Raw genomic sequence first — 11,199 nt, 5'->3', positions numbered from 1 at the left:
AAAGGCAAACGGTCTTAAAAAAAGATCTGCGTTTCTTCTATGGCACCCGTGAGTCACGATTTTTTAAAGCGAAATCAGTAAAAACTGCAAAAGAATGAAAAGAATACTGAAAAGGGAATATTAGGAATGAATAAGAAGCGGTAAATAATTTATAAATTAATTAGTTGTCTCATGCATGTCTTGAAGAAGATATCTTCCATACATGACATTAAACTATTGCAAAGATATCTATAGGATAGCTATCTAATAGATGTATTCCTGTCTGAACGATATCTTAAAGATATCTTGTTCTACTAGGGAGGACTAGGGAGGAGGAGGGGGGAAAACGTTGACTGCTGGACTTTACTTAGAGTAACCGATCTCCTTATCTCTGGACCAGGATGCGTAACAGCTTTTTTTACGTGAAACCCGAAATCGTTTCTACTGAAAACTGATTTCACGGTGAAATAGAGCATGAAAAGCTCTATATAATTGCAAACGACTAGACTAAATGATATGGTGCAAAATACAATAGCAATTACCAGACTCAAGTGTGTAATAGAATTTTGACACCTAGTGGTAGTTTTTCGTATATGGCAAAGCTGCTCTACGGCCCGCTTTTTTCAAATTTCAATGCAAACAAATAAACAATTAACAATAACATCTTAGTTTAATTAAGCATTGGGAAGTAGGCCTAACAATTTTAGTCAAAAATGAGAACTGGACTTAAAAATTATAAGACTAAACTAGCAACTGATTGGTGATCTCGTTTAAACTTTGAAAAAACCTTAAAAAAGCTGTGTTAAGGACTTACGACCGAATCCAACAGCGTGGCTATACCATCTCTTTTTAGAGCATGATTAGACTGATCAGAGATTGATCACGTCCGTCTGGTGTTTACTATAATTGTTTGTCACTCTGAATTGTTCGTCGTCAAGCGTGCTCAGATGATGAAATTGCTTGAAAATTCTTTATTTTAGTTAATTAATAACAGAATCGACACTTAAGAAAAACCAAATAAATTATGCAAGCGTCTACTGCCAGATGTTGCCGAACGAAAATAATGTAATCATTTATGATTGAATAATGTATTTTATAAATTTGTTAGTAATTAAGTGTACCGTTCATATCATAGATACAGCCACTAGTGTCATTAATGTGATTAAATAAATGTTATTCACTGTTCAAGAAATCATTCATATATCTTAAAAGGGGCTGTACAATGTTAGGGTTGGTTATTTATACAAAAGTCGAAGCGTTGATTAGCCAATGCCAATTACTGTTTCCATGCAGCAAGATTCATGCGAGGAATCATCGGAGATTTACAGTTGACGCGAGGATTCCTACGGAATGAAGAAATAGTAAACCATAACAGTCAAGACTTTCAAATAAATCTTCTTACGTGGGAGATGGTTGGCGTAATACCAATGGCTGAATGTTAATGATTTGATCCGCATTGTCGCAAATTACTGCAGCTAAACTCATTTGACGGATCTCCTGTAGTTGCGCTGCAAAATTGAAATTTAGATTCTCAACAGAATCGTAAAACTATGTGAGCAGTTTCATACCTGGTGAGAATGAGCTAGGATGTCCCCCGTGCTCGAAAAAAAAGCGATCACCTTCCTTTAAACGAGCAAACTGATCAGCAATGATACAGGAGAAAACTGGACCGAGCATTGAACCAGGCAAATGACTTTCAACAAGACCACCAATGAAAAGGTCAATGTCGTCGACTGAGCGGTAAACTGAAGCCAAACGATCCACCACTGAACGATCCATGATTGTCAAGAGCTCCTGAAAGTTAGTCACACGGGGTAAACCACAGACTTGACGATAAGTATTATAACCTGGGAGACCGTGATCACGACCACGCCAAATGTTTAATGAAACAAGGTCAAATCCGAAATCACGTTTAGCGCTATAAAATAAAAGAAACACGTTAGGATATGAGACAAATTACTCAACGTTAGCCATTTATACCTTTGGAAGAGGTGATTCGTTACGTCCTCAGAGACCCACTCGTCCATATTTTGGGGCCACTGATCAACCAGACCACGTAATACAGCGTCCATAAGACCAGCTTGACGCAGCAAGTGTGGGTTATCGAACCAGTGTCTCATCAATTCCACCCGAACCGTACCATCTTCCGCCACTAAACTATATCAATATGAAGATTAAGCTTAGGTGATTATAATTACGGTAATAGTTTTTTAGATTACATACTTCATTGCACCTTGGATGAGCGAGTGTCCCATTCGGAAAGCAGCCGCGCCAAATTCGTTAGTAATAGATGGATTAACATTTTCGTCGTAACTAGGTGAGTAGCCAGATGTCTGTGGTGTTAATCCGTAGGTGTCCATTGTCAGTCGACCGAGTAAAGTGGGCAAGAATTCGTTATAGGTGATGTGCTGCATTAAGGCACCAACAATTCGTCGAGCTTCGAGATACAGGATTTCGTCGTTCCATTGAGGGTTGAGAGCAGCCAACGCTGAAGCCAAAAAATTATGTTGACGAAGGAATAGGATGTGCAAAGCAGTCAGTCCCATAATCTGATTCACACGTGTATCACCTGTACAGCGTAAATCAAGAAACAAATTAGATTTAAAAATCAAACCTTCATTGGAAATTTTTAAAAATTTGAGAATACCTGATACAAAACAAGCAAAGCCATTGGTACGAATGCAGCCTCTAGCTTGAGGATTTTGAGGAAGATAAGGACGGCCCTCGATAACCGAAATTTTCAAGAGTCCTCCAACGAACTCACGTAAACTGGAAGCGATATCTGGTGATGGTCCATATATGTGCGACGCATCAATAAAGTGGGTAAGCTGATTCATTTGCTCCGCATAACCAACTCGGCAATCTAACCGAGGAGCAATCATGGATCGAACAAAGTTCAAACATCTCACACCTCTAGGACCGTAGAAGGGATCATTGATTGGAATATCAATCGGGAAACAGTGAGGATGGCGCATTTCAGGAGGAATGGTTCCACCCTCCCTAGTGCAGCATTCAATGTTTGATCTATTTGCTAAAATAAGAAATAGCAATTTATTTAAATCCTACACATCTAAAAAACGATTTATTAAGCCAAAATATGAATAGATCGACTCGGTCTCGAAAAAAGGTTAGAATTTACCTGTGCGAAAGACTGGAACGTGAATCATATCGTGATCCAAAAACTGCCCCCATTGCATAAGCATGTGCGTCATGTCTACCTTTGGGTGATTTTCGTCTGTGACTAGAACGCTCCTGACAACTCGCACACTGGGAAGCTCTTGACCAAATTTTCTAATTTTGGGTTCCCAAATACCTGAAAAATAAATTGCTATGTAATTTGTACAGACATAAGACAATTAACCAATGTATGAATGTACCGTCATCGTATTCCGGTGGGGCCAGTCGTTCTAACGGCGATAAAGCACTTCCCCAGGAAGGTTGTCGTAGGTTATTACATGTTCCGTCAAAAGATCGATATTTAATCGGTACACAAGCAGGGAGTATGGGGCACGTGTCTCCGAGTAAACTCAACCGTGTGTCGATCGCCTGGAGTCCAAGTCCGGCCTGTTCCGGTGAAAGTCTCAAACTGCGACGAAAAAGTAAAAATTAATAGTAACAAAATTCATACGCTTCCTTCGTCCAACCACAAGTACCTGTCCTGCAAACGTCGGGCGACATTGACCACCAAAAGAGCTCTTTCACCCTGGACGCCGGCCATTTCCAACGGAGCCATGTTGGAAGAGTGAGCCCAAGCCATTGAGTTAAAACTCATCGTCATTTGGTTACGACTGAGATTTTCCTCGATCTTAATTATAACAGAAGGGAATTAAAAATTTGAAACAATTAATTTGCCGATCTTGTTTTACTTACAACTTTCATGTGTATCAAATCTGTACGAGCTGCTCGGGCAGTATTTGCCAAAATTGCTGGTGGGACAGGTGTAAGAGGTGGAAGCAAGCGAATTATTGGAACCTCCGGGTATTTGATGGCAGTGGCTATTTCAAATAATCACAAAAATTTAATTTTTCGAAAAACTTTTATCAACGATACAATAAGAATTGGCAATTTAACTTACATTTAACGTGAACAACATCAGGGCAGCAGAGACCGACGACTCCTCGAGGATCCGAGCAAGGTTTCGGTGGAAGTGCATTTAATTCGGCATACCAAACAGAACACTGTGAAGTCGGTTTGCATGCAAACTGGTTGCCACATACACCATTCGGTAAGATGCTAATGGCATTAGGACTAGGAGGAAGAGCCCAAACCACAGTGGGTAACAACAGTAAAATCCACCACATTTTGAAATAAAATGCCTTTTTAAGAATAAAATTCTAAACAAATAAAAAAGTTATTTATTCAAAACAATATTGAAAAAATAAGTAGAATATTCGATTAAACTTACACTCTTCTCTTTTTAAAAATTAAGTTGAAATCTAAAACAGGAGCTAGTGCAGAGGACTGCACCGGGTGAAAGATCCAAGACAACTGACTCTGTCGTTGCCAGAGATTTGCGTTTTATAAAAGAAAGTCCCGCTCGATGCTAATGAATCAGCTAAAATGAAAGTGGTGATGAAGGAGTTGCACGTGGATTGGAATGTCCTAATGAGCTTTCGATTGCCACCTTAGGAAGGGGTAAGCTTTTTTTTTTGTCTCCCTGCCTCCCTGCCTCCTTTGTCTCGATTTGATATCGATGACAACATCAGGGAAGTAAATGGGCGCAAGCCTGGAGCTGATGTGTACCAAACCCAAGGATTTAATAAAGTTTTCTTTTACTTTATTTTAATGTTACGGAGTAATATTGATAGCAGAAAGAGATAAGTACCGTATGACCTTTTGCAGTTCAGATACTAGACAGATCGCATGATGTCACGTACCCCAATATTTTATCCTTAAGCGTTATTTTTATTGTCCTTTCACTTTTCACCTGGGGATATTTAAAAAACGCCATATTTATTTCCTGAAAATCGATTAGCCTGATATTTAACTGTATCAAGGCTATTCAGTCTTTGCTAAATGACATCAGAATTGATAATATACTATTTTTGTAAAGCAAATCTTGTCGTCATCGAGAGAAATCCTTTGGTCTGATTACAGTATTTACTTCTAGTTCACATGTCATTTGCTTCTAGTTTATTTATAGTAGGCACTTGCCTGACACGCGAATCTGTGCATACGAGCAATGTCAAAAGCAGAAACTAATTTAGCATAGTCGAAAGTAACTGTTGGTCGCTGGCATACGATTCTCCAGGAAAAGCCATTTAGGATTTGCCAATCAAATATCCTTTCACGTCAAACAAACAAGTGGTCACCACTTTCTCCCGTTTCTGGTCCCCATCACGCAACACGCGAAACTACCCATGACACATAAACACGCAGGCTCTACCGCTTTGTGGAAGTCGGGTCATGTATCAAACGTAATTAATTTAAGGTAAAATATTCCGTTAGGCAGGGGAAAAAGGACAAATGACCCAGATTTTCGCACGACACGCACAGGTGAGTGGGTGCAATGAATGTCACAACGCAAAGCGTGCATGAAGTGGAGAAAGACAAACTGTATGCTCGCAGAAAACGTATGGGTCTCTGCTCTAGTAGTACATGTAACAAAACAAATGTACATTATGCGTTCAACAATGCCTTCATTCAACTTGGACGGAAGACGAAAGTTTCCGAGTTTCGCCATTTCTAGCGGGTTGACCGACTCTAAAAAAAAAGTGGTATTAGACGTGACACGCAAATGAGAGAAAAAGGGAAAGGCCCAATTTCATTTCCTCGTAGAACGCGTCGTCCGTTTAGGTCGGGTTTCTTTCGTTTCCGTGTTTTCGGGGTTAATCTTGGTGGCCGCAAGCTTGGAGCTTAAATCAGCCACTTCCAAATCTTTTTTAGATGATGATGAAGCCAATCTGGACTTGAAAAATTTCTTTTCCACTGGGGCGGAAGCAGCCGGCTGCTGTGGGTCTAGGTCAGCCTCCGCTTTGGCTTTACTCGAGGATGAGGTTTTTCCGGGAGGTTTAGTTTTATCGGCAGCAGATCGTTTTTCTTTTTCTGGTCGGATGTCCAAATCTTCGCTTTTCGAATCAGAAGACTTCAAATTCTTACGCTTAGAATACGTCTTTACAACAGGCGGAACGGTAAACTCCGCGGTAGGAGATGGCATTTCTTGTGTCTTCTTCTTGACAACTGCTTTTGTTTTCTTCGGCGCTTTAACCGTCGGAGGAGTTGGCGGAAGTAGGTCACTATCGCTGTCGCTCGAATACAGAATAGCTTTTTGGGGTTTGCCTAATCGGCGACGAGAGAAGCCTCCATCGCTATCCTCGTCGTCATCGATCTATGAGAATATGAAAAGGTTGATGTGTCATTAATTGAGCAGTCAATGTAAAAGAGGTTATTTGAACTTACAGTGATCGTATCGTCGATTTTAACGGCCATCAGATTTCGCCGCACACGTCGCGGAGCCGGAATTTCCAACGGCTTTCTGAGACCAAAGGCTGGAGTCTTGGGAGCTAGACCCCCCTCTAAAATGATGATATCGTCGTCCTCCTCTTCAACCATAATCTTACATTTCTGTTCTGGAGTAGTGAAACAAGTAGGCTGCTGAAGGGAGATTGTGGCGATTGCCGATGTCAATTTCATAACTCGATGTTCCAGCGGCCCCAAATAGAAGTCGTACATGACGGCTTTCACTGGATCCAATAACTCTGAAAGTGGAATGATGGTAGATTCGGTGACTAGCCGGTGCATCGCATTTTCCAAGAATAGTTCCATGCCAGTTACGACGGGCGGCTGAAACCAATGCATTTTGTACTGCGCCCATGTTTCATTGATTTTCAAACAGTCAGGTACTTCGAATAGTCTCTTCGACGATTTTTTCGCGGCAACAGGTTTTGTTGAACTCCTCAGACGAGAGCATATCGACTGGACTAGCTGACGCCCCTTGAGGAAGTCTTCGGTGGCTAGGTCTTGAAAGCCCAGCAAACTCCATAGTTTCGATTGGACCGACAGAGCAGCGATGCGAATTGACATTGTCAGTTCACCGGAACAAATTAAGCAAATGCAGTCGGAGATATGTTGTGGGAAGATGCCGTCGGATACTTCTCTTGCCTTTGTGTTTGGTGACGCACCTTGATGGTTTAAAGGTAACTGCAGTGCGCGTTGTGTTGCGTCCTGCTGCACTTGGATTGGAATCTCAGGAACATTTCGGGAAGCAATTCCTTTCCGCCGATCAGTTTTGAGTTGTACGGGTGACGCGGGAGTTTCAAAAGATTTCTTCCCAGCCGAAGGCGCAATGTTCTCTGAATCCGGAATAACTGGTGGTGCTACACCCATCAGGTGGCAGATAAGAACCAACTTGGATTGACAGTCGATGGTGTTATCGAGCATCAAATCTAAGTTACAAAGTACCAAGAGCGCTTCAGCTGTCCTGTTCGTGAAATAATAAAAATTTTAAATTGTATTGTGAATTTTCATATCTAGAATAAAAAAATCGCGTTACCTGAGAACTGACACATGTTTCTGTGCTGCATTTAGAGCTTCTTTTAGAAAGAAACGGGCCTCTCTTGGGGCAGCAATGTACAAATAAATACGAGAAATGTTGATGGCGGCAACAAGAAAATTCCCCAGAATATTCCACTCTTGTCCGTAATAATCCCAACCATACTGCTGAGCATAGGCTACATACCCTCTAAGTGTAGCGTAAGCCGATTGCCCAGCTTTTACACCGGCTTGGACGGGCCCGATGTCATCCGATGGTGGGATGTGGCTCAGTTCTTCAGGCAAGACGGCCAGCAGACTTCGAAGTAAATTGGCTTGTGAAATTAACAGCAGTATGCTTTTCGTTGGTGATTCGGTGTTTATCGATGAAGATTGCAAGACTTGCTCATCGAGAATTTGCCAGGCTTCTGCAAAATTATGTTGTAAATATTGGAACCACGCCCAGCTCAAGTGGAAGAAAAGTTGATCCTGAGTAACCAACTCTTTTTTCTCTACCAATTCTTTGCAGCGTAATAGAACACAGTTTTCAACTTTCCATCCCAGTCTGAGCAATTGTGATGCAGAAAGCACCAATTCCTCATTTGAATTTACCGATTCCGCCAATTTAAGCGAAAGAGACCATGCACGGGCACTAAAAAAAATAAAAAGAATAAATAAATACCTTAGCAAATAAAACTTCAACTATAACAACTCGATTACCTGAAGAAACTGTTGCCGATAAGGCTAAAGTAGTAGCCCAGAGATTTAAGGCAAGTAAAAATGATGTTGCTGTATTGATCCGGCGACCAACCAAACTGTACTAGTTCTTCCCACTGCTGAAGGCATTTAACCATCCATTCTTGATTTTTTAGCTCCAGCTCCAATTTCAGATAAGAATAGGAAACTGCGTCTACTGATGTTCCATCACTTTGCAAGTTTGTGCCATCTTCTCCTGATTGAACCTCTACGTTCGAACTACTTTGAATCAGGGGTCCAAGTGATTCCATTTCTTCCTGCAGTTCAGCAATGAATAAAAATACTGTTTAAAAAAAGTGTTAGAAAATTATTACTATTAGAATTCATACTTCCGTCTTCTTCTTCAAAATTTCTTGTTGGCTAACGAACAGTTCCAGATAAGCCAATGCGATGTATACTTGTCCCTGAGATTTGCAATCGGCCATCGTAGTCTGCCCTGATAATTTTGCTATGGCTTTCTTGGCCGCTTTATGCCTTTGAACGAAATCGTCTCCTTTGCGAGAGAGAAAAAAACTAGAAACTCCTTTTTGGAAAGGGGATTTTGCCAATGTTGATGCTTGTTGTGCTACGACGCTGAAAGCAGCTTTGGGCATTGGCCTAAATATTCAACGGTATAAATTAGTTGCTACGGATTTTGCTATGGAGCGTTTCAGACTAACCCTATTCGTTGATCGAGCATCCGATACTCTTCGAAAAGTAGTCTCCAAGCAGAGTCGTTATCGAATGTCACATTTATCTGCTTAAAAACATCTAAGACAGTCATTTTCTGTTCAATGTTTATAAATAAAAATTAAAAACGTTAAAAAAATGTACTAGACATGAACCTAAAATATTAGATTTTGAAATACCAGAAAACGTTCACAGGACGGCGTAGAACATTGATTTTGATATATATATAGATTTGATTTAAATCGACTCCATGCCACAAGCAAGTGTTGTTCAATGACTTTGCTCTTGCAACGAAATCTGATTTTTGCTTCACAATAGTCATAAAACTTTGAAAAACAAAGGGCAAAATCTTCTATTATGCCATCCCAATCACGAGCAGCTTTGCGGTTATCGTAGAGTGTCATAAATCGCGAGGAAAAATAAGTTGGTAACTTAAAAAAAAAAAAAGAAATAAATAAAAAATAATTCAGAAAAATGTCGGTTGATTAGCGAGAAAAAAAACTTACCTCTCCGCTGGAAACTTGTAGTTCTGACACATTAAAAATGTGATACTCGAGCGCTTTGCGATAGTATTTGACAGCGTTTACGTGATCCGAATTGTGATTTGAAATTACGGCCAAGTTGTTTGCGAAATATTCTTTTCGTATGCAAAAAGTTAAGATATTGTAGAAGTAGTTTAATAAATTGAGAAACTGACATTATTTACCAGCATTAGAAAAGCAGTTGCTTGAACTTTTGCTCTGCTCCACAATTCCTTGTTTGTAGAGCTTGTCTATTTCATGAATTACTCTTTGGCAAACAAATATCTTGGAAAAGTCGAGCTTAACCAAGTGTAAAGCAACAGAGAAAGCTCGTGTTAAACACGTGATTCTCAAGTTTATCGGTTCCATTTGCAAGTTGGCTTTGACGACCGCTCCTAGTCGATCACTTTCTTGACAGAAATATAGTAAAACGTTGAGCGTAGAGATGATTTGATTTGTTCGATTCCACTTCGTCTCCGCCGACTGGCTACGAACTACACAGGATGAGGAGCTCAAAGAAAGCATAGTGATTCGGATGAATACAATCTCAAAATCTTTGGTGAAGAAATTATTCCATTTTGGAAGGGAAAAATCAACTTCGTCGCTGGCGTCATCACTGTCTCCAAACAAGTTCAACACCAAATCAATTATGCTGAAAATTTGACAATGTTCTTGAATTTCCATGGCAAATAACTTGAGTTTGGAAGTTCGATCTTGATGCTGATTTGATGAATTTGATGAGAGCACCAAAAAAGTCCACACTTGAAGTAATGATGAAACACAATATGATTCTTTTAGTTTGAGGTTATTGCAGTATGAAAGTAACTCATCAAAAATAGATTCAGCCAGTTGGAATGAAGTGGTAGATGGTTCCTGCACATCAGTTATGAGTTTCTCAATTAATCGATTCCAGTGGGTACTTCCACCATGAACCAATATTAAAAGAGCCACACTCCTGTATGAGAAGCATAGTTCACTATTCACTTTGTTGGCAATTTTCCATATTTGAAGATAAACATTTGCTGCAATTGACTGAACATCATTCAGACTTTTGTCAGTCTTGCGTAAACAAACAAGAATTGTTTTTGACAACAAACTGATCTCACTTTTATAAGAAGAAGTGAGTGAAAGTGTGACCAAATGATATAGGGATACTAATCCTTGAGTAAATTCTGAATCGTCAGCTGTTAGATCTTGAGATTGATCAAGAGTAGCACAACAATCTTGCATGAATTCCTTGACACTGTCTTCATCTTCTATGTTACTTGAATTAATTTTCAACTGAGTAACCAAGTATCTCATAAGCTTGAATGTTGTTCTGCCGTCTATAACTGTTTGATGCGCCTATGGAAAGAAAAACAATGTTAGAAACAAACATACTGGTATGCAAACAACATCATGTCAATATCCAATACCTTGAGTAAAGTGGCAGCTTTTTCAAAGTGCCTAGACTTCAAACATGTTGTTATTTCGTAGGAGGGGTTCATTTTACAATAATAATACAAATCAACACGTTAAACTAATGAATTTTAAGGACTAATTATTGAGAAAAATTCAGTTGTTCACTTCAAACTGCGCCATGTTGATAAAACTTTGAATATAAAAAAACCGTTGCCAAGTCGGAGATTTACGCGTCACAACTTTCCGTTCGCAAACAAAATTTTCCTTTTTTACAAAACCACAGATAAAAACCTTTGTTATATTCCACGTAAATTTGGAATTGTCATTTCTAATTATATTTAAAATTATTTGACTTTGAAATTTATTTATTATTTTGATTTAAAAAATTTAGTTGACGATATCG

At 39.6% G+C, this 11,199-nt stretch overlaps 2 protein-coding genes across 2 annotated transcripts; both read right to left on the bottom strand.

Annotated features, from left to right (window-relative positions):
* Window positions 1-1,051: 1,051 nt before the first annotated feature.
* On the bottom strand, window positions 1,052-4,830 carry LOC124195035 (chorion peroxidase-like). The gene is made up of 12 exons (XM_046589501.1): window positions 4,385-4,830; window positions 4,055-4,313; window positions 3,850-3,974; window positions 3,633-3,784; window positions 3,357-3,565; window positions 3,119-3,292; window positions 2,627-3,010; window positions 2,203-2,548; window positions 1,960-2,136; window positions 1,548-1,897; window positions 1,382-1,487; window positions 1,052-1,322 (listed from the first exon to the last, which is right to left on the bottom strand). Exons 2-12 carry the CDS (start codon window positions 4,278-4,280, stop codon window positions 1,256-1,258), a joined length of 2,316 nt encoding a protein of 771 aa, XP_046445457.1. The 5' UTR covers window positions 4,281-4,313; window positions 4,385-4,830; the 3' UTR covers window positions 1,052-1,255.
* Window positions 4,831-5,514: 684 nt separating this feature from the next.
* Window positions 5,515-11,046, bottom strand: LOC124195034. Its single transcript, XM_046589500.1, has 10 exons — window positions 10,811-11,046; window positions 9,581-10,739; window positions 9,381-9,511; window positions 9,054-9,305; window positions 8,865-8,971; window positions 8,535-8,802; window positions 8,170-8,462; window positions 7,472-8,101; window positions 6,379-7,399; window positions 5,515-6,307 (listed from the first exon to the last, which is right to left on the bottom strand). Exons 1-10 carry the CDS (start codon window positions 10,880-10,882, stop codon window positions 5,744-5,746), a joined length of 4,497 nt encoding a protein of 1,498 aa, XP_046445456.1. The 5' UTR covers window positions 10,883-11,046; the 3' UTR covers window positions 5,515-5,743.
* Between the last annotated feature and the right edge of the window lie 153 nt (window positions 11,047-11,199).

The sequence above is a fragment of the Daphnia pulex genome, chromosome 5 (assembly GCF_021134715.1).
Source record: "Daphnia pulex isolate KAP4 chromosome 5, ASM2113471v1".
NCBI classification, from domain to species: Eukaryota; Metazoa; Arthropoda; class Branchiopoda; order Diplostraca; family Daphniidae; genus Daphnia; species Daphnia pulex.
This window is presented reverse-complemented; position numbering and strand designations above follow the sequence as displayed.

Excerpts from the sequence above, each read along its gene's own strand:
- LOC124195034 (XM_046589500.1), bottom strand. The coding sequence starts at position 10,882 with ATGAACCCCTCCTACGAAATAACAACATGTTTGAAGTCTAGGCACTTT. Across the intron at positions 9,306-9,380 it reads TACAAGTTTCCAGCGGAGAG|TTACCAACTTATTTTTCCTC; the intron begins GTAAGTTTTTTT and ends TTTTTTTTTAAG. Across the intron at positions 6,308-6,378 it reads AAATCGACGATACGATCACT|ATCGATGACGACGAGGATAG; the intron begins GTAAGTTCAAAT and ends ATATTCTCATAG.
- LOC124195035 (XM_046589501.1), bottom strand. The coding sequence starts at position 4,280 with ATGTGGTGGATTTTACTGTTGTTACCCACTGTGGTTTGGGCTCTTCCT. Across the intron at positions 3,785-3,849 it reads ATTTGATACACATGAAAGTT|ATCGAGGAAAATCTCAGTCG; the intron begins GTAAGTAAAACA and ends GTTATAATTAAG. Across the intron at positions 3,011-3,118 it reads CGTTCCAGTCTTTCGCACAG|CAAATAGATCAAACATTGAA; the intron begins GTAAATTCTAAC and ends TTCTTATTTTAG.